Below are 22,599 nucleotides of genomic sequence, written 5' to 3'. Positions count from 1 at the left end.
ACTCCCAATCCACTCTCTACCTAGCTACCAAAATGATTTTCTTAAAATGTGGATATGACCATGCCAATTTTCCCTTCCCCTCACTCCCCACTTCAGTAGATTCCACCCACTCCCTATTAATTCTAGGAGCAAATACAAGCTATTTTTTGGCATTTAAGTCTATTGGACTCAATCTACCTTTCCAGCTTTATTTCTGTCCTTGGTGGATTCTCACCCTGGATTCTACTTTTGACTGGCTTCTGATAGGTCAGTCAGTCCTCTGTGTCACTTTCTGTGGACAACCAGACAATGCTATGAGTCTACTGCCTCACTAACTTCCAAATCCCCCTTTATATATTGTCTTCTCACCTTAGCAAGGTAAACTACTTGAGAGAGGGTGAACTGTCTTGATTACTTACATTTGTGTCCCCATTGTTTAGTGTTATTCAGCCTACCCCACACGTAGTGTTAATAAATGCTATCTATCTAGCTACCCATCCTTCTGTTTATATCCTATTTATCCTTCTGTCTGTCTGTATCTATCACTCTATCTGTCTTTCTACCCTTCTGTCTGCCTCTACATTCCAGCTATTGTGGTCCAATTCACGTCTTTCAAAACGTAGCTTAAGCATCACCTTCAGCATGAAACCTTTCTTGGATTGCCCAGCTTTCCCCTCCAGGGATACCCTATATCTGTTTTATCTGTAGTTTGACATTTTGTTCAGTCATGTCCAACTCTTCCTGACCCTATGTGGGGTTTTCCTGGGAAGGGTACTAGAGTGGTTTGCCATTTCCTCCTTCTGCTCATTTTATAGATGAGAAAACTGATGCAAATGGGGGATTAAGTGACTTGCCTAGAGTCACACGGTTTGTCTGTCTGAGGCCAGATTTGAATTTAGGAAGATGGGTCTTCCTGACTCCAGGTCTGGCATGTTTTCTTGGGGGTGTGTGTATTGTCTGCTCTATTATACTGTAAGCTCCTTGAGGACAGGAACTTTTATCTTTATATTTGTGTTTTGTTTTATCTTTTTTTAAAATTCTCAGCACTTAAGCCTATGACTTTTCCGCTAGCAAGAGAAAGAGGTGAGGCTGGAAGCCAGGCCTTCTTGCTACTATTCCTGTGCTTTCCCCCCTTACAACTTGCTATTCCTGCCTCTGTTTAGTTCAGGGATTCTTTTTTCTTTTTTTGGGGGGGAATGGGGGGAAGGCTAGGCATGTGGGGTTAAGTGACTTGCCCAAAGTCACATAGCTAGTATCAAATGTCTGAGGTCCAATTTGAACTCAAGTCCTCCTGACTCCTTGCCCAGTGCTCTATTCACTTTGCCACTTAGCTTCCCCAAGTTCAGGGATTCTTAACTTGTTTTGAGTCATGGACTTCTTTGGCATTTTGGAGAAACTTATAGACTGATGTCATTCTGAATGTTTTTAAACACACAGAATGAAATGCATAGGATCACAATGGAAACCAATTATTTTGGTTAACGAAGTTACCAAATAACAGTTATCAAAGTATTTTTAAAATTATTTCACTGACCCCAGGTTAAAAGCCCTTTCTCTATATAGGATCTGCCAGTGCTGGAATGACCTTAGCTAAGTATGAAGAGCTGGCCAACAGTAGGATAGAAACTGATGATCTCTCTACAAGATTTGACTCAACTCAAAAATTCTTAGCCTTTTCTGTGAAACAGAGCCCTTTGGCCATCTGGTAAAGTATATGGATCCCTTCTCAGAGTGTTTTTAAAATGCATAAAATAAAACATGTTGGGTTACAAAGGAAATTAGTTATATTGAAGTACAGTCTGTAAACAGGAAGATTGAAATCATGCTCATTCTAATGGCAGGTCAAATAACTTTGAAGTACTAATGAGCAGAAAAGATATTTTGAGATAAAAACTATAATGTGATATGAAATATCTGATTTCTATAGGTGAGAGAGTCCCAGTTAACTTGGATACTGTGGTTTGTTGCACCCATTCATCATTGGAGGAAATGATAAATTTATTTAGAAGTTAATGGAATTAAGGATGTAATTTTTCTTTGTATTCAAATTCATGGACCCCCAGAAATCTGTTTATAACCCTGTGGTCATTCTTGAATCCCATATTTAAAATTCATTCTAGGGGGGAAAACCCAGATCTTGATGAATTCTTTGATCATAGCACCTCATAAAAACCAGAGTATAAAATGTCAATGCCTGTTCCGCCCTTCCCCTAGTGGTAAGGATAGTGTGCTACCTTGGAAGAGGGATACAGAATCCGAGTATTATTCTATGGAAATTTTCTATGATGAAAAAATGCAGTTGTGGTATAAAGGACTGAAGATCAGCCTTGGAGCCAAGAAGGCTTAACTTGAGATCCTAATTTTCATACTTAACTGACTGTGACCCATACTGGCTTTGGGATCTCTCAGTGTCCCAGGCAATTCATGAGACTTTACTGGGACACATGGATGGGGATGGCGTAGGGGTAACTTCCTGACCAAATCTAAGTAAATGATTTGGGAATGGCTACAGCCACACTTAGCCAAATCGTTTATAACTGGGCTCTTCGAAATGTGTAGGGCCCTGGTACTTACATATCTTATTAACTAGGTTAGGTGAAGGGAGGGCAATTAAATGTGAAAAGGCTTTGCCAGATCGATCAGAATTCAAGATAAAAATCCCTCTGATGAAATGAAATCAATCATCCGAGATTAACAAGTGGAATGCCTAAAGGGGGGCACTGGGTTATAGAGGATAATATAATTTAAAAGAGTGGCAAAGGAAGGATTTCTGGGGGACTGGGGGGACTTAATTTAGCAGTCTGGGGAAACCTATGGACCCCTTCTTAGAAAAAAATGGGTTTTTACATTCATAAATATATGATTACAACAGAAATCAATTATATTGAAATACAGTTATCAGAATATTTGAAAAGGACATAAGTTCATTGACCCAGGTGAAGAACTAGCCTTCTTGTGGTATCACAAGGCTTCCTAGCTTTAACACTACCAGGACCCCCATTCCCACCCCCCAAGCTCCGTGCTCCGTGCTCAGTTTTTCTTACTCCAGACACCAAACTCTATAGGCTATGCCACCTAGCTGTCCCCACCAGTCCTTTTAGACCTCTTTAAATGTCAGTTTCTTGCAGCTGGATGTTCTGTTCCACCTAGGATTGGTAAAGAATCATAAAATGTTACATAGACGTAGCTCTCTGTGATCCTGAGGGGAAGGGAGGAAACATATTTTAGTGTGCTTTAAACAGCCTGCCTTATTGCAAAAAAGCGAAAAGAAGGCCCAGGACTACATCCCAGGGTGGTTGAGGCAGTCTGAAAGAGATATAAAATGTATACCCTCTGGAAATAGGCCTGTTAATTTAATTAACTTAATCTGGGGGAAGAATCGTTGATTTAAAAAAAAGGTGGTGAGTTTTTTTGGTATGATTTGTTTATCGGTCAGTTCTTAGGAAAGCTTTGAAGTAAAATGCCCCTCGGTGTGTTCCCAGTGCTTTCTGGCTGTTATTGTCACTGCAGTCCAGGTAAGACAATAGGACATTTGTTTGTGCCACAGAGATTTTGTTTGTGAGAAGAACAAGCAAGAAACTTAGCATGTTTTTAAAATGAAAGCTGAGATTCTGTAACAGACTGGACAGTCTGCAAGAAAACGTTTAAGCCCCTGGGGCTTTTTGCCACAAACTGCTCATCTTTTATGTTTTCTCTCCCTGTATCTAGAGAGAGACTTAGTCCCCTTGGACTGCCTCTGTTTTTTACCCTCAGGACAGTATGTCCTTTTCACTTAATCAGTCTTTCAGACAGCACTGTAGTTGGGGTCAGAAGCACTGAGTTTGAAACCTGGCCCTGCTGCATTCTCTGTCTGATGACCTTGGCCTAGCACTGTAATCGTAGCTCTTAGTGTCCTAGGGTTTCAGAAGGAGGACCTTCTCTCACAGTTCTTATCTCAGGGCCAGTGAAAGTATCATTATCCCAATTTTACAGATGAGGAAATTCTCTTGGCTCTAAGGACTAAAAACTGTACCGAAATCCAGGTTCTCTGACCTCACCCAAACTTTATTACATTAGCTGCCTTTCAAGTAACTGAAAAACTCTGGGAGCCTCATTTTCCTTCTCTGTAATAATAAGGGTCTAGATGCCTTCTGTGGACCTCTTTGCTCTATGATAAAAGTTTATGAGAGCCATGTCTTAAGTAACTGGGAGTGTATCCCAGCAAAATCTGGTCCTGCAGCTGAGATTACTATGATGTGCTTGCCCTGAAAAAGTCTACAATTCACAGAAACCTGACACTATGGTTGGATGGTCCATGTTGAGCTTTGGGAGAATAAGTGTGTATGAACCTAAAGAGATAAAAAAAAAATGTGAACCTATACACTAAAGGAAGTGTGGTAGACACTAGGAAGTGAGGGACCAACTGTCCCTATTTTGGGGGAAAAAAAACCACACACAATTCAATTTGAATAGCATTTATTAAATAAGCCAGTTACTTTGGTAAGGCATGGGGTGGAGGGTAACAAAGACAAAATGATAACCAATACTTAAGAAAGAATGTGTTTGGGAATAATTTCAAGAGCAACTTAGATTTAGTTCCCTTTGGGATTTTTGAAAAAAAATGAAACTGTCACAGGGAGATTGGTGAGATTGTTTCCAACATATTTTGTTAATATTACTGGACCTTTTAATAAAAAGTCTGGGTCTGGGAGTGGGTCTTTGGTCTGAGAGAGATGGCCATACGACCATCCTTTTATAGATAACCTGCTGGCCTTATTAATAAAATGATTAAATTACCTAGAAACTGATCTTTTTAAATGTCACAACTGGTTGAAGGAATAAGGATGAAGAACAGAAAATATAATGATAGGGAGTGAACCAATGAAGGTTTTAGATTGACACGGAGAGACCTGTGTGTTAAGATTATTTTGAGAGTGACCATATATTGGGAATAAGGAAGAAGGAAAAGTCAAAGGTTACTGAGTTTTCAGAAGACTGGAGAGATGGTGAAGTCATCAACCAATTAACAATCCATTAAGCATTTACCAATTACCAACCACAGTACCAAGTGATGATCCTTGCCCTCAGTGAAATTTCATTACAACAGAGACAAATCTAGTCAGCTGACTGTAAGTACCTACTATGTACCAAGCCAAGAAAACCCCAAATGGCATCACAGAGGGTTCGGTACAACTGAAACAACTCAACGACAACAACAAAATGTGCCAGGCACTGCGCTAATACAAAGAAAGGCAACAAACAAGCACACTAGTCCCTGCTCTCCAGGAGCTCAGAGTCCAATGGGGAGATAACATGTTAACAAGTATGCACCAACAAGATACAGACGAGATAAATTGGAGACTCTCAGAGGGAAGGCACCAAGAACAAGAAGGACTTGGAAAAGGCATTGTTGGACCTTGAAAACTTTTTCCCCTTGAAAGAATGTTTTTCATGGTGATTAGGTTCCCACATGAGCTCACAAAAATCTATCAAAACCACAAATCAAAATAAAGGTAAATGATTAGTGATTGGGCCCTTGCCTTTACCCAGGCTAGGTGGGTCCAGAAAGCTCTCCTGCCTCACATTGGTCTCTTGCAGCAGCTAGGTGATTGAGTGGATGAAGCACCAGTCTTGGAATCAGGATCAGTTTGAATTTGACCTGGGATACTTATTGGCTGAGTGACCTTAGGTAAGTCACTTAACCCTGACTGACTCAAAAAACAAAACAAAACAAAAACCCAAACCCCAAACAACAAAACTGCTAGCTCTCTTTAGAACAACTGAATTTTCACTTCTTTTCAGAGGCATTTCCTTATTCTCTCAATTATGTCCCACCCTGACTCCCATCACTTCATGTTTAGTTTATATGTACAATATCTTATATTTACTTAAATATAGTATCCTATTTACTTAATTGACCATGTAACTCCCTGTTGTTTAGTGCCCCACCCTTCCTGACCCCTTGGCAAAGATACTGAAGTGGTTTGCCATTTCCTTGTCCAGCTCATTTTACAAACGGAAACTGAGGCCAGCAGGTTTAAGTGACTTACCCAGGTCAGCTAGTAAGTGTCTGAGACTGGATTGGAGCTTTGGTCTCCTTGACTCCAGGCCTGTCAATCAATCTACTTTACCACCTAGCTCCCTACTGTCAATCATATAAACTTCTTTGATGTGAGCTGATTATCTCATTTTTGTATTTGATTCCCCATCATCAAGCAGGGTACCTGACAAATAGTAGTCACTTAATAAATGCTTCTAGGTTCACTAGTAAAAAAAAAAAGGAGTCATAATAAATGGATTAGGTTAATAGAATTTTTATTCTATTTATTAAAGAGTTACCGTGTGCCAAGAGCCATGCTAGACACTAGAGATACAACGCTAATAATGAAGATGATTAGATTATAATAGATATATTTGTTGATGGGTTTAGGGTCACCTAATCCGAACTGAAAGATAAGGGATGAGGTGGGTCAAATAGGAAAAATGAAACTTGGGGGTAGAATTGAGTAGTTAGTAACCAGTCTACTTCCACAAACCTACAAAACTATTGCTGAATTAAAACAAAGCTCTTTATAGCTTAGTGATTTGCTAGGACCTTATTTTTTCTCCTTTTTGAAATGAAGATAATTCTGTTTGCCCACTTTTAGCGCCCAGGAAAACTGTGGAAGCTGCAGGTCTTTGCAAAGGGATAAATGCAGAAAGGAGAGGAAAGGTCACACTTTGTGAATGGGAATACATACTCATTGTTCCTCCTGGTTGGAGGCTGTTATCTTTTCCTGATGCTGATTATATAGGGGCATTCTTAGGGGCTTTTGCTCTCTTGACTGTGATTTCCCTCCAACTTCTACTACTGAGGGAATCTCATTTCTTTAGGCTTTTTGGATCTGAACACGTGTGATTGTAAAGAGAAAGAAACTATGTTTCTTGTTTGTTTTTAAATGGGGATTTATAAAAATACAAGAAACATGGATGATTCTGTACTTACACTATTGGGTGAAACAATCACAGATTTTGAATGGAGAAAAATGAGGATTTGGGCCATCAGGATTCTTTCTCCACTGTGAAGAAAGACTTACTTAATCAGTTTGTTGTAGTGTCTACCTTGTCCGTTGGCCACTCTTTATTGAATTGTCTGGATGAGTCTGGTGTTGAGACTTCTCCTATTTCAGATCACAACTGATCTCCTCTTCATCCTATATATTTTTATCTAAGTTTTTCCAGAAATCATAAAATCTAAGGGTTGTAAGGCACCTCAGAGGCCTACATACAGCTCAATCAGTTCTTATACCTACATGAGACTGTCTGCTGCAAAATACCTGACAAAGTCTATCCAGTCTTCTCTTGAACACTTCCAGTGAGGTCCTTCTCTGGGCATTCTCCAGCTTATTGAATGTTGTATCCAAAATTCAGATCAGAACTGAACACCACATTCCTGACTCTGACCAGGCCAGAGTACAGAAGAGCTCTCACCTTCCTTGCCCTGGACACTAGGCCCCTCTAAATGTAGTTTAGAGATCCAGTTGCCATGTTGCATTGTGGACTTCTAATGAGCTGACAAGTCATTAAAACCCCCAGGACTAGCTAATGAACTGGCTATGTCCTGTTTCCTCTCCCAGCCCAACTTATCTGCTTAGGAGGTTCCATATTAGAGAATTCAACTTAATGGAAATTTGGAGATTTTTCTGTGGTTTTGGTGTTGCTGCTCTTATGTTAGTTCCAGTGCAGCACTCAGGTTGTCTGGCTACAGCAGCTGTCTACACAACTTTATTTTATTTTAATTTTTTCAAATTTATAATCATTAAGTTTAAAAAAAAAATTTTGGGAGATTTCCTTCACATCTTATATGAATTGGTTATCTACTATTTTAGAAATCAGTACTTTATTTCAACACATCAATCAACCAGTATTTGACAAAGCTTCTGACTCATGTTGCTTGGTGCTGTGACCAGTGCTGGAGCTACAGAGACAAATGAAGTTGCCTCTGGCCTCTTCGGAGCACACCTCAGTTACTTAAGAATTAAATATCATTTAAAAAAAAACAAACCAACAAACCAGATTGTTAAGCAAGACTATGGCATACAAAAATTGTGTCTGACAGTCTGCATTTTACCATTTGTTCACAGATTGATAGGAAGGATACATGTTTGAATTTCAGTAACTTGGAGCAAATAGTGTCCATTGTGTTTGACCTCAAATTTGTTGCCTCCTAGTGTTTTCATCTGAATTATTCTTAGGAGCTGAGCATTTCCTCTGCTTTCTTTACTCAGTGCAACTAGACTTTATTAGATTACTTGTCAATTCTGTTTTCCATTACACTCTGTAGACTACCCATAGGCCAAAGAATGAATGAATGAAAAAGAATTTATTGAAGCTTGTCATTTGCCAAGCACTTTTGTTCTGCGCCCTGGGGTTACAAATGTCAAAGCATTTTTTGAAAAAACAACCTTCCCTCAAGAAGTTTATATTCTAATAAAGGAAGATAAAACGAACAGGGATGTGGTACCCAAAGGTACCATGCTTTGGTCTAGGAAGTTCCAGGGATGATGAAGAAGCCAAAAGAGGTTGGTTGGGTTGTACATTTCCTTAAAATACGAATCCTTTGACATTGTGGCAAAATGGGTAGAAAGCTGGACTTAAAATTAGCAAGAGCTGGGTTCAGATGCTGCCTCTGATACTGTAGGATTATAGGCCAGTTTTTTAAACCTTTCTGAGCCTCAGGCAACCCTCTTTGATTATAAATAGTCAGTAAGTGGGAATCAATCCTTTCACATCCTAGTGAAAGAGAAGTTCATTTGGATAGGGAAAGCATAAAACAGTCAGGACATATGATTTGCACAGGGTCACTTTCACAAGTGACTTGATAGCTATTCATTTGACTAATCAAAAACTAGCATTTGTTAAATGCCCATTATGTGCCAAGAATTGCACTAAGAACACATTTGTTAAATACCTTTTATGTGTCGTTCACCATAGTGATCTATACTGAGGAAAGAAAAACAAGACACTGTCTCTGTCCTCCCTGTCCGTTTAGTACAAGTATATATGCAAATATATATAGAAATAAGAAAAGATAAATGCAAAAGGGAAGTACAAAATGAGAGGGGCAGTTAGGCTGGTACAGTGGATAGAGCACTGGCCCTGGAGGCAGAAGGACCCGAGTTCAAAATCAGACCTCAGACACTTGACTCGAACTAGCTGTGTGATCCTGGGAGAGTCACTTAACCCCAATAGCTCCTCCCCCAGTAATATGAGATTAGATTTTAACTTGGCCTTGAATGATGGTTCAGATGGCAGTCAACAGATGGAATGAGTTCACTCTAGGCCTGAGGAACAGTGGGATGGGAGGAGGGGAGGCTGAAATGGCGGAAAAAAACTTGAGATATTTATTAATCTACTTTGGCCAAACAGAGTGTATAGTACAAGAAGTATACTGTAAGGTAGGCCTGGAAATACTGGAGTTTGGCCTTATTCATTAAACAGTGGAGAACCATGGAAGGTTTTTGATGTGAGGTGTTTAGAGGGATGCATTTTTATGAGAATTAAATTGGCAGTAGTGTGTAGGTTGGATTAGAGGCATATCTGTACTAGAACCATCAAGATAACTCTGAAGTAGGGTGGTATTAGTACGATAGATGGTAGGCATGTTGTGGAGTTTAGATCGGCAATACTTGTAGACCAGTAAATGAGATGGAGGCAAGGGAAGAGTCAGAGGTGAAGCCTAGGTTTCCGATTCAGTCTTGAAAGGACAGGAATGGAGTTTTGGGGGAAAGATATTGAATTTAAGGTATTAATTAAAAAGCAGATATTTACTGAAAGTCTATTCAACGTCAGGTCTGGATTAAGTAAGCACTATTGTGGATACAGAGAAATACAAGATAAGATTCTATCTTCAAAGCTTATAATCTAGTTGCAGAAACTAGACAGTTGGGAAGCCCTTAGACTGCAGTAATACACACCAGATAATCTAAGTGCTAATTTGGGTGTCACAGATAGGAAGTGTTTCTGGCCAAGAGGAGGCCAAGGTCTGGTTTGAAAAACTACCCTGTGAAAGACTTGTCCTGCTTAGCCCTACAGGGCAGGACCAGAGACAATTGGTGGGAGTTGTTGAGTCATTGTTTCATTGCTATTCTTTGTGACCCCATTGAGGGTTTTCTTGATGAAGATACTAGAGTGGTTTGCCTTTTCTTTCTCCAGCTCATTTTACAGATAAGGAAACTGAGGCCAACAAGTTTATGTGACTTGCCCAGGGTCACGCAGCTAGTAAATGTCTGAGGCTGGATTTGAACTCAGGAAGATGAGTCTTCCTGACCTCAGACCTGGTGCTTTATCCATTCTACCATCTGGTTGCTCTTAGACCTATTCAAAAGTGGGTTGGGCTGGAAATCTTCAAGACAAAGTTGAATGTCTGATCTGTCAGGTGTGGTGCTGTGGGGATTTCCTGTTTTGAGCTCGATTGATATTCCTTCCAAATCTGAACATCTATGATTTACTGTGTGGGGCAGGTTGTCAGGGAAGGCTTTGTGGCGGGGGGAGAGGGAAAAGTTTGGGCTGCATCCTGCAGGGTGGGCACAGTTGGTGTAAGGAGAGGAGGAGGCATTACAGGCTGTGGTTACAGTAACACCAGCATGAGACACAGTTATCCTGTTGCTGAGACAGTCACAGTTATTCTTATGAGAATAATTTTTCTGGCAGTTACCTTTGCTGGTACAGTGGAAGAATTATTTATCTTTGCACGCAGTCTGGGCTCTGCCTCTTACTAGCTTAAGCAAGTTATTTTATTTCCTTGGACCTTCTTCTTCATCTGGCCAAGTGATCATTAAAACTTCTTCCAGTTCTGGCCTTCGGTGGTCACAGAGACTGAGTCCTTAGATAAGTGATTGGTTCGGTTATGCAGTCTCATTCATTACATAGGAAACCACGGAAAATGTTGCTTTTTGGATCCCTAGGGTTTTATTTTAAATCACATACTGTCTCCTCAATTTTAACCCCTATAACTTTTTAAGAAGGACAGGAGTATGAAGCTTTCTTATTGTTGACCTTGGTCAAGTTGCTTGACGTCTGGGCCTTTGTTTCCTCATCTGTAGTTGGCCTCAAAAGACCCTTCCAGTGCAAAATCTAGTATCCCATGATTTGTTCCTGCCCCTGCTCTGGTTTTCAGACTTACTTTTAAGATGAGGAAAAACAGAATACAAATAATTTACGCCTTCCTCTTTCCCATTTGGATTCTGATGCAACATGAACCATTTGCCTGGTATTTTTAGATAGTGGAAACCACATGCAGCCAAAGCTCGAGGCTTATTTTAGGCAAAACATGCTTCAAAGTAAGCCCCTGCCTACACTTCCTTCATTTGATTATTGACTTCTTTTTATAAGGCCCTTTGGGAGAACTTGAGAAGCCAGAAGAGTCTAAGTTCCTTGAGGGTAGGGATTTTTATTTTTCCCTTTGTTTTTTGGTCTGTATATCTCCAGCTTCTAGCACAGTGCACCTAGTGTGAGCTTATTGAATTAGAACCTGGTTCCCCCTCCCTCCATTCCCCCATCCACTCTTTTCTCATCAGTTTCTCATTTTCTCCTGACGTGGCTTCTTTTTCTGCCTCCTAGTTCACAACAGGGACCTGCAACGAAGCCACGGTGTATAGCTGCGAGCTGTGTGGCAAAGGCTTCCGTCTCCAGCGGATGCTCAACAGGCATCTCAAGTGCCACAACCAGGTGAAAAGGCACCTGTGCACCTTCTGTGGCAAAGGCTTCAATGATACTTTTGACCTGAAAAGGCATGTCCGGACTCACACAGGTAAGGAAGAGTTTGGTGGTGGTAGTGGTGTTTTTAAAGTTGCAAATTCTGCTCAAGTCATCTCATGTCTCTTCCTGGTACAGAATTGACTCTGGAGTCTCAGGGGTACTGTAAGGATCACAGAAACTCTGACTTGTTCTACCAATCCAGAAAGACTTTGTTCTGGGCCTGGTGCTACACTTGATAGGAGTCTGTCCTCAGAGAACCAGTCTGACCAAGTGCAGACACTCATCTCCAGATGGTTCATGTTTTGGCCACAGCAACTCTTAAAATACTTCCTTCTCTTAAAGTGCTGAAATGTGATGGGTCTTCTTTGGTGGAGGAAGTGCCCATGCCGATGAAAAATCATTAGACCATTAAAGAAACAAGCATAGGTGACTCAGTGATCTTTTATGGAAGGGATGTGTTTGAAGAAAAAAGCATACATGATTCACTGGACTTTTATGGAAGGGACCCGTTCCTTCTGTTTGAAAGTTTTATTAATGACCTTATTTTATGCTGCAGTCCCTTCCTGATATGCTTCTTTCTAGCCCGTTCAACCTGCCTAATTCTAAGGAAAAAAACCCCCTAACAGTGAAACGAAACAGTCAAGGTGGGGGCAAGGTCCAGATGCATTTGCTATGCTCTGCATTCGTAGTTCCTAGGCCCTTACCTTTTGACTAAGAGTTGGGGAATTGGGTTTCATCACTGGTTTTCTGGGGTCAAGATTGTTCCCCGAATTGAGGCTGCCTTTCTTTGTTGTTTTCTTTTTTCTTTTTTTTCAGCTTTTCAAAAATTTAGTTAATTTATCTGTTTTCAGTTTTCAACAATCACTTTAATAAGTTTTAAATTTTCTCCCCCTCCCTCCCCAAGATGTCATGCAATCTTGTATGGGTTCTACAGGAACATTCTTATTAAACACATTTCACATTAGTTGTGTTGCGTAGAAGAATTAAAATGCTTGGGAGATACCATGAGAAAAAACAAAACATTAACACAAGAGAAAATAGTCTGCTTCCTTCTGCGTTCTGATTCCATAGTTCTTTCTCTGGATGTGGATGGCATTTTGCCTCAAGGGTCCTTTGGGAAAGTTTTACGTCCTTGCATTGTTGTGAAGAGCTAAGCGTATCAGAAACAGTCCTCTTACCCTGTGGTTGTTACTGTGTATAATGTTCTCCTGGTTCTGCTCATTTCACTCAGCATTGCTTCACGTAAGTCTGTTCAGGCCTCTCTGAAGTCTTCCTGTTCGTCATTTCTTATAGCATAATAATATTCCATTACATTCATACACCACAAATTGCTCAGCCATACCCCAATGGATGGACATACCCTCAATTTCCAGTTCTTGGCCACCACAAAAAAAGAGCTGCTATAAATATTTTTTTCTCTTTATTTTCAGTTCTAGATTCTCTCCCCTCTCTTTGTTTACCTTCTTCCCCACCCATTGAGAAAGGAAGAAATATGATAGCAATTATCTTGACATATTGTTATTTTTAGGCCTTGTATATGTTGTTTGCCTGGTGTTTTGTTTTGTTTTTCACTTTGAGCTATTTCTTGCAGATTTTCCCATTCTTTGTACTTCTCAGTCATCGTTTCTTACAATCTTGCTCTTTTTCCAATTGGGTAGTGGGTTGAGAGTGTGAGGCCTAGAGTCAGAAAATCTGAGTTCAAATCCAGCCTCAGGTACTTACTAGCTATGTGACCCTGGGCAAGCTACTTCACCTCTGTCTCCCTCAGTTTCCTGAATTGTAAAATGGGGATAATAATCACCCTGGCCTCACAGAGTTAGGAGGAACAAATGAGATGTTTGTATAGGGCTTAGCACAGTGCCTGGCACAAAGTAGGTACCTAATAGTTGTTGCCCTTCCTTTCCCACCCCCTCAATGTGGAATAAAGAGCACTGCATTTGAAATTAGGAGGTTTTGGTTTTTCTTGCAAGCTCTGCAGCTCAGCATCTACAGGGTTTAGGGCAAGTCATGTGATCTGAGCCTTGGCTTTCTCATCTGTAAGCTGGGGATAATAAAACCCGTTCTCTCTGCCTCACAGTTACTGTGGGGACAAAACAGGATGGTACAGGTGAAAACATTTGGAAAAGTGTGAAGAACTGGACAAATCCAAGTGACTGTTAATTATTCTGTGTTCCTCTGTCTTCTTTGACTACTAAGATGTAGTTCTCAATGGCACTGTTCCCACTGATATTTTATACAACTTTCCTGGGAAATGAGCCTAGTTCTAAATGGCACTCTGTTCCTGTTGAAAGGACAAAAACAGAAGAAGGGAGATCTTAATTCTGTTTGAGATTCTGCCCCAGCCTCCCACTCTGACCTGGCATACACTGCTTTTAACTCCTTGTCCCTTAGTGTCCCTATTTAGATAAGGCATAACATTTTCCTTGTCTTCTAACCCAGTGGTGATGGTGTTTTGTTATTAGTCATGTCTAACTCTTCCTGACCCCGTTTGGAGTTTTCTTGGCAGAGATACTGGAGTGGTTTGCCATTTCTTTCTCCAGCTCATTTTACAGACAGGGAAACTGAGGCCAACAGGTTTAAGTGACTTGCCCAGGGTCACACAGCTAGTAAGTGTCTGAGGCCCAATGTGCGTCCTCTTGACTCTATCCATAGCACCAAACTACTTGCCCCATCCCAATCATGTCAGACTCAAATAGAAGGGGGCCTGCTAATCATACATACATAAGGATTCTCTGAAGGTCAAATACTGACTTAGTTTTAAAATGTAAAGGTATTAATGTATTTTTATTTATTTTAAAAAATATTTCCCAATTACATTATAATCTGGTTCTAGCTGCATTTGCCAGTGTTTGACACTGGTAATGAAAAAATGATTTGAGCACTAAAGTGAGGGGAAGGGTTCTTTGAGGTTGAGTCTCTACAGTATACAAGGAGACTGGAGACTAGCCAAATAGTCATTGTATTTGGACTGCATAGACAACCGATTCAGGAAAAAGAATTAATTAAAATAGCTAGAATCCAGGTAGTATTGAGAAGGTTCTGCTCAGTACAGATATCATCTGAAGGCCTCAATCTTTGCTATTCTCCATTTGGTGGACTTCTGGGGTAATTCTTTTCTCATTCAGTGGGTGTAATGGAAGCATTTTTTTCAATAGTTGTCTCTTCATCATTGGAGTGGACAGAGGAGACTTGACAATAGTGGATGGTGAACTTGGACAGCCTGGATTTGATCCTGCCTCACATACTAGCTGTCTGATGATTGGCAAAGCAAGTCACTTTACTGATCTCAGCCTTATTTGCCTCATCTGTGAATTGGTAGTATTAAAAATATCTGTAGCATTTTACTTTGTACAAAGGGTTGTTGTGAGGATCACATTGGGTATTATATAAAGCACTTGACAGAACTACGTAAATGTCAGTGATCATAATGATAACGAAGAAAAATCTGCGTGTGTTTTTAGGATGTGTGACATTATTTTATATGATTTCTTTGGTATGGGGCTTTTCCAGTGAGGAAACTCCCTCTGCTGATACAAACCAACAACTGTTCTAATTCATTGTCTTAGAGAATTGGCTGGAGTACATTGAGATGGAGGTTCCCAGAGCCAGTATGTATTGGGCCTGTATTCTCTATTACACTACTGTCCAGTATACCAAGCTGCCTTCTATGTGACATTAATTATACAGTTAATTACATTTTACTTCAATTACAGTGGATGGAGTAGTGGAGCAAGTCACCCTTTGATCAAGAAAGACTCCAAGTCGCTTCCACCATAATAGGCTAAAATCTATCGTGCCTAAATTGAAATCTCAGGGCATAGGAAGTTGAAAAGTTTTTCTTTTCATTACAGATTTAGAGCTCCATTAATGGAATTTAATGATGTGTGTGTGTGTGTGTGTGTGTGTGTGTGTGTGTGTGTGTGTGTGTGTGTGTGATCTCATGTGTCTCTATCTGCATCCTCCTTCAACAGAATATGAGGCAGCCAAAATTTAGCCAGCCCCTCAAGTTTGGTGAATTGACATTTATTGAGTGTTCGTTGTGGATTAAAAACTGTGCTGAATGCCTAAGCTGGAATTTATAGTGTAACAAGAGAAAAAGAAGATGGGACACTAAATATTTACTCTTTGTATATGCTATCCCCCCTGTAGACTAAGCTGTCTTTGTAGTTTCAGCTTAATATGGTGATTTTCACATATTAGTTTGCTAAATCAAAATGTAAACTTAATTCAGGAGCCTCAGAATATGTGTATGGGAGAGTCAGTGAGGAGGGCTAGATTTTTAAACACAGTGCCTTGGTTTGCATCTTGGCCTTTGCTGCTTATTATCTATGTGACTTTAGAAAAATCATTTTTAATATTTGGGCTTCGGTTTTCTCATCTGTAAAATGGGGGAGAGGTTTAGACTAGATGACCTCGAAAGTTCCTTCCAGTTCTCAATCCGTAATCCTAGGAATTGGGGTTAAATGGAGTTAGCCAACTGGACTTACAGAAGTCTTTGTAAAGGAGGTTAAATGTGAGTTGGTCGTGAGGGAGGGAAAAGGTCAGAGTTGAATAGTAGAGGAACAGAGATGGCATTCCAGATGGTGAAATAACCTGCAATTAAATTAATTTTATTTTAGTTCCAGCAGTTCACCAAATATTCATTAAGTGACTATTGTGTGAGGTTGATAACACATCGGATAGAATCCTTGTCCTCTTGGAGCTTACAGGCTAGAAGAAGTGACAGTAAAAACCTGTAGGTTAACAAATAACTATTAACTCAGATCAGTAAGTCAGTCTTAAGTGTCTATGATAATTGGGAGGGCAAGTTACAAATACAAAGAATGAAACAAATAAAATAAATGTTCAAGAATTACAAAAGAAGTCAAGTCTGGAATGAGGAAATAAATTGGCCTTTTGAGAAAGATGACTCGATGATTAGCAAGCAGGAGATTTTTTTTGGTTTTGCCTGAAAAAACATCAATCCTGGGAGATAGATCACCCAGGCTAGAATTTCTAGCCCTGGAGGCTCAGCTCCTTGGGTCTAGGACTTAAGGATGTGCCAGTTAATGTTGGACTTGAGTTCAGTTTCCTCTGCTTTATTTCTGTAGTTTCAGTTGAAGGTTCAAGGGTTAAAAAAAACAACCCCCAATTAGCACCTGTGGGATTAACCCTGACTCTCCGAGTGAGGTGGAGTAGTACAGTTTATCCCCCCTTCTTGCTCTTTGGCCATGGCTGGCTGACAGAGAGAAAGGTGTGGTCTGAATACACAGTGATAGCCTGTTCCTCTGAGTCCCACTTGGAGCTGAAAGATACAGATAAATTGTATTTTACAGATCTTGGCATAGTGGGATTTTGCTTCTGCATGTTTCACTTGAGGATAATACTAATGTTTCTTTTTAGAGGGTACATTAACACATATAGTATTAAATTTAAAAAAAATACACTATCTTTACATAGAGTCCTTCTACCTTTTTTAAAAAAAGGTTTTTGTATGCACAATCTTATTGGAAGAGAGAAGATAATTCCCATTTCGAAGATAGAAGTCTAGAGCAGAGATATTCAACTCTTGACTCTAGAGTAGAGAAGATAGAAATATTTAATGAAAATACAATACAACATAGATAATATTACCTTGCGGTTTTCTAAGTCAATATGTAGCCTGTAGGAATCTTTTATGTTGGGTTAAGTGGCTGGCTTCTATGAGTTTGATACAACTAGGTTAGAAAATCTGCAAAACATGGATAGTAGAAATTAAATCGAATTTACAGCTTAAGACATTTCATTATTAATCAATTGTAACTTTAACAGAGCTTTTAATAAATAGGTAGACTGACTTTTCCCTCCTCTTTCTGCCTCAATTTTTTGGTTGAGGTGCTATTAGGTATTAAAGTGGTAGATTTAAAAAAAAAAAGAGCAGAGGGGCTCAAGTGATCCCCAAGCTTCTGTCAAGGAATATTGGCCCCTTATTGTTCCTTGAACAAAATATGCCATCCCTTGGCTCCTGGAATTTTTTGTAGCCAACGCTAAGGCCTGGAATAGTCTCCTTTCTCATCAATACCTCCTGAATTCCCTAGCTTCCTTCAAGTCCAGCTAAAATCCTACCTTCTACAGAAAGCCTTTCCCAGTTCCTTTTATTTCTAGTGCCTTCCCTCTATTAATTACTTCTTATTTATCCTGTCTAATAGCTTGTTTGTACATAGTTCTCATAGTCTCCCCCATTCAACTATGAGCTTCTTGAGGGCAGGGATTATTTTGTCTTTCTTTGTATCCCCAGTGCTTTCTTTGCCTAGTATGTTGTTAGGCACTTGCTACATTTTGTTGTCTGCCTGGATAATTGGCCCAGGAACAACTAAAAATTGTGCTCCAGGTATAAAAATACTTCCTTGGGATTCCTTACTAGCAGTAAGAGAAGACCCTTTTTGGGCCTCTCCACTACTTTTCCTCCTCTATTGTTGTTGAGTCATTTCAGTCATGTCTGATACTTCATGACCCCATCTGGGATTTTCTTGGCAAAGATTCTGGAATGGTTTGCCATTCCCTTCTCCAGCTCATTTTACAGGTGAGGAGACTGAAGCTAACAGAGTTAAGTGCCTTACCCAGGGTCATCTAGCTAGCAGGTGTTTGAGACCATATTTGAACTCAGGTCGTCCTGACTCCAGGCCCGGTTCTCTATCCACAGTGCCACCTACCCTCTTAGTTTTACTCAGTCCTACTCTTATATAAAATAGTACTAGTAGATCATGGGCAGAAATTTGAGGCTTTGCATATTTTCTGGTCAGTGTACAACTTGTCTATCACAAAAGACCCCAGTGTGGGTCAACCAGAAGGTAGCATATTATAGTGGTGAGAACACTGGGTCTCTCATCAGAGTACCTGGATTCCTGCCTCTGCCATACCAGCAGTCCAAAGGTACCTTATCAGAACTGCTAGAAAAGTAATACTGTCGTTAGACGACACGGCAGGATTTGTTCTTATTTAATATTTTCTATGTTTCATGATTTGCCACTTTCCCACTATAGTTGTAGTTGTGATATGTTGATTAAAAAAAAACCAAATTGACTTGATGGAGCAAATGTAGGCTTACAGTCTTTCCACAAGGTATTTTCCTTGCGTAGATGAAAAAAACAGATAACTCTTCATTAAAGCTCTGGTCATCAGTCTCAGCTGAGGTTATAAAATAAGGAAACTTATGGTTGCCAAAAGTGTTTTGCCAGGGTAAGGGTAAATACAGTGTCCAGGAGTGTCTTACACCTCCCATGTGGGCGTGGCTCTAAGTTAACTTGGTCATTCCCTCATGCTGACTGTTCTAGGTTCACAGAGAAATCCTATCACCACACAGTATTCTCAGAGTATTAGAATAATTGGTTGTGGGGGATTATAATTTCATTGCTCACCACTTTAGCCCCTGCCAGTGTGTTTCCACTTACAAAAAGAAGATGTTCATAACTATGACACTTTTAGATTTGAAACCTAGAATAAACACCACAGGTACTGATATTACAGTCAATGTAGGAATTATCCTAGGCTGCATCAGTGTAGCTAGTAGCTGTTGAGGAGAGTGGGCATGCACAGAGAAATACCCCCAAAAGGAGGGAAACTTATATGGTTGAGGAATTCTACAACTCTGGAATTATAAATTTCAGTCAGTGTCCTTTTTTCTGTCTCAAGAATGGTCTAAAAAAGTTTCTTGATAAACATAACCTGTATGTTGAACCAGTATTTCTACTGCTAAGCTGATTTGGTCCATGCTGCACTTTGCTAATATCTTACTAGGCTCAGCCAAACCAGTTGATCTACCCAGTGAATTCTCTGATTCTCTGCTTTCAGATTATTTTTCTGCTTAGCTGAACTTAACTCCTAAACAGCAACTGTAATATCCATTATTTCTGGTTTCCAATTCAGCCAATCCAGTACTAAAAACTCCCTTTCATCTTTTTCTCTGTTATTTTGTTGGGTCAGACTATGAACCACCCTACCTTTAGCTTATGATTAATAACCAAATTCTTCTCTTCTATGTTTAATAAGATAAATTTGTCCCATAATGATACAACAGTTCTGGTGGCCATATCTTGTAAAATTCAGAATGATCAACTGCTTATCTTAGAAGATCTGAAGTTTAACCATCTCATTTTACAGACAGCGGAAACGAAATCAGAGAGATGTTAATTGATTTGACCAGTTACTGATAGACCTGACAGCTAGTGCACTGTCTGAGGCAGAATTTGAACTTGGGTCTTCTTGATTTCAAGTCCTGTGATCTGTCCATTTAGCTGCCTCTTAGAGGTATAGCATAAGTAAAAAGTAATGCAACCTGAGTGTAGAAACTGGTATTTACAGAATATTAAAAGACCTAAACTAGAGGGCAGCTTCTGTTCCTCAGGATAGATCCTTGCAGATGATTTGTGAATAGACATGGATAACTATGTGTCTTAATTGTGAAATAACATAGACAATGTGTTATATTACCCATAGTTTGTGATATGAATCATTGGAGGATGAGTGGTTGAGATCCCATCCATGAAATGTTGAGTTATTTATTAATACTATCTATAGTATTTATTATATACGACTATATTATATTCACGTTGTATTATATTATGTATCATATAGTATTTGCATGTATATATTATGTATTATATACTATTATATGTATTACATATTAAATTATATTAAATATAATAATATTTATTAATACTGTTCATAATCAGTGTCAGGAACAAAGGTATAAGCATATATTACATAAGAAATAAGAATGCCTCCTTCCGAAGTGGAAAGAAGGCAGGCCTTGAGGAGTCAGAAAGACTTGAGCTTCTATGTTGCTACTGATATTAGCTGTGTGGTCCTGGACTTCATCTACTTATCTTACGTCCTCAGTATAATATTCGCCCTACCCATCCCCTTGTGTTGTTGTGAATAAAGAGCTTTGTAAACCTTAAAGAGCTCTGTAAATGTAAACTGTTATTAGCTAGTGTAGGTATTTTGTTTTGTTTTGTTTTTTTGGAATTATCTTATTCAGCCTTTTGAAAAGAAGTTTTTATCTTTTGAAATGAAAGCTGCACTTCCACATCAACAGCAAACATCCTTGGCTTAATTATTTTATGTGGAAGCTGGCTCTTTTTGTAGACTGTGCTTTCACATTCAACCCACCCCTCTCTTTCTTACCCTTTCCTTTGGCTTGGCTATCCTCCCTGTCCCCCACACCCTACTTCCATCCCCCTAGTTTGGAATTCACCTCACAATCCTGTACAGCTGCACAAATTCTATCCATTCACTAACATTAATGTCTCCTCAAAACCCATCCTGTCACCTCCTTCCAGTGCCTTATTATAGTGTCCTGCTTACCCCACGTGGGGATATAACTGGAGGTGGAGCATGTGTCCAAAGATCCAGAGGCATCACATGGTCATGGTTGGGCATTTAACACTGTAGATGCTCAGCCTCTCTTCTGAACAACTGCATTTCTGTTCGTGCTTCCATCCTCCCAGTCATTTCAGGTTTGTAGCCTCAGAGCCATTCTCCCCAGTCCCACGTATCCGGTGAATTTGACAACCCCTCCCACATCCAACCCCTTCTTTCCCCCCATACAGCCGAACATGCCTGGACTATCACACTATGCCCACTAATTGTTGTCTCCTCAATTCGCTCTATGTTTTTCTCAGCTGTCAAATGATTCTCCAGAAGCATGGATCTGATCAGGTCCCTCTCCTTCTCAGCAAACTCCACTGTCTCCCTGTTACCTTTGTGATCAGATATAATTAATTTCTCTGTTTGGCACAGAATCTCAGATATATTTCAAGACTCATCTGGAGCACTATCTTCTTTATGAGGCCTTTCCTGTCCTTTACCCAGTGCCCTTCCCCTCAGGTTATCATTTGCATATATCTTAGTATGTTCATATTGTCTTCCTTTTTCACCTTTGTATCTCTAGAGCCTTGCATGCTGCCTCACACACAGTAGTAACTTAATAAATGCTTGTCGATTTTTTAAAAATAAAATCTTATCGATACATTTGGTTTTTACATTGCACCTAAATTTCCTTCTCTCAGAGAGCCATCCTCTATTACAGATGATATTTTTACAGTGAAACAAGAGAAAAAACTAATGAGCAAAACTGATCAATACATTGAAAAAAATCTGGAAATATATTCCGTGTTCTACCCACATGTACCACTCTCACATATTCCTCTGCCAAGAAATGGTGATGGTGGAGGGGGGTGGGTGTTGGGGTAGGAAGTCTTCTCTTATCTCTACTTTTGCTTGTTTTTCTATTTTTGCAACATTTACTTGTAATTGCTTCATGATTGTTGTCTAGCTCATTCTTGCACAGGGAGATAGGGTGTTGGTAGTAGTCATAAAATCCTGCTGTCTTCTCTTATTTAAGCCTACTCCTTGGTTGATTGTCCAGAGTATCTGATGTTATACCTAGCATATAACCACCAGAAACGTTCAGGCACAGCCTACAAGGCCTAATGGAGCCTGTGTCAAGAATGCTGGAGTACCGTGCAATGAATCCTCCCTGTAAGATATTGGGAATAGAATATAGGGTGCCTTGGAAATAGCACCCCACCTCACTTTTGGTGTGAAGGTCCTGTTGGCTCAGAGCCATCTGAGGCAGCTAGCTGGAACAGCTCTTTAGGAGATAGTTGGTGGCTCAGCAGATAGAGTGCTGAGCCTGGAGTCAGGAAAACCTGAGTTCAAATCCAGCCTCAGATACTTACTAGCTGTGTGACCCTAGGCAAGTCACTTAAGCCCTTTTCCTTTTAATCTACTGGAGAAGGAAATAGCAAACACTCCAGTATCTGTCAAAAAAACCCCATGGACAGTATAGTCCATATGGTCCATATGGATGTATGGTCACGAAGAGTCAGACACGACTGAACAGTGACTCATTGAGCCTGGGATGATACTGCTGACATGTCA

At 39.9% G+C, this 22,599-nt stretch overlaps 1 protein-coding gene across 2 annotated transcripts in view; it reads left to right on the top strand.

Moving 5' to 3' along the window:
• Nucleotides 1–22,599, top strand: part of OVOL2 (ovo like zinc finger 2) — a 46,559-nt gene that overhangs the window by 7,650 nt on the left and 16,310 nt on the right. For both annotated transcript variants that reach the window (XM_072634530.1, XM_072634531.1), the window contains one exon: nucleotides 11,560–11,749. In XM_072634530.1, the coding sequence (XP_072490631.1) occupies nucleotides 11,560–11,749 (190 nt within the window). The remainder of the gene's footprint in view (nucleotides 1–11,559; nucleotides 11,750–22,599) is intronic.

Source organism: Notamacropus eugenii, chromosome 1 (genome assembly GCF_028372415.1).
Source record: "Notamacropus eugenii isolate mMacEug1 chromosome 1, mMacEug1.pri_v2, whole genome shotgun sequence".
Classification (NCBI taxonomy): Eukaryota; Metazoa; Chordata; class Mammalia; order Diprotodontia; family Macropodidae; genus Notamacropus; species Notamacropus eugenii.
This window is presented reverse-complemented; position numbering and strand designations above follow the sequence as displayed.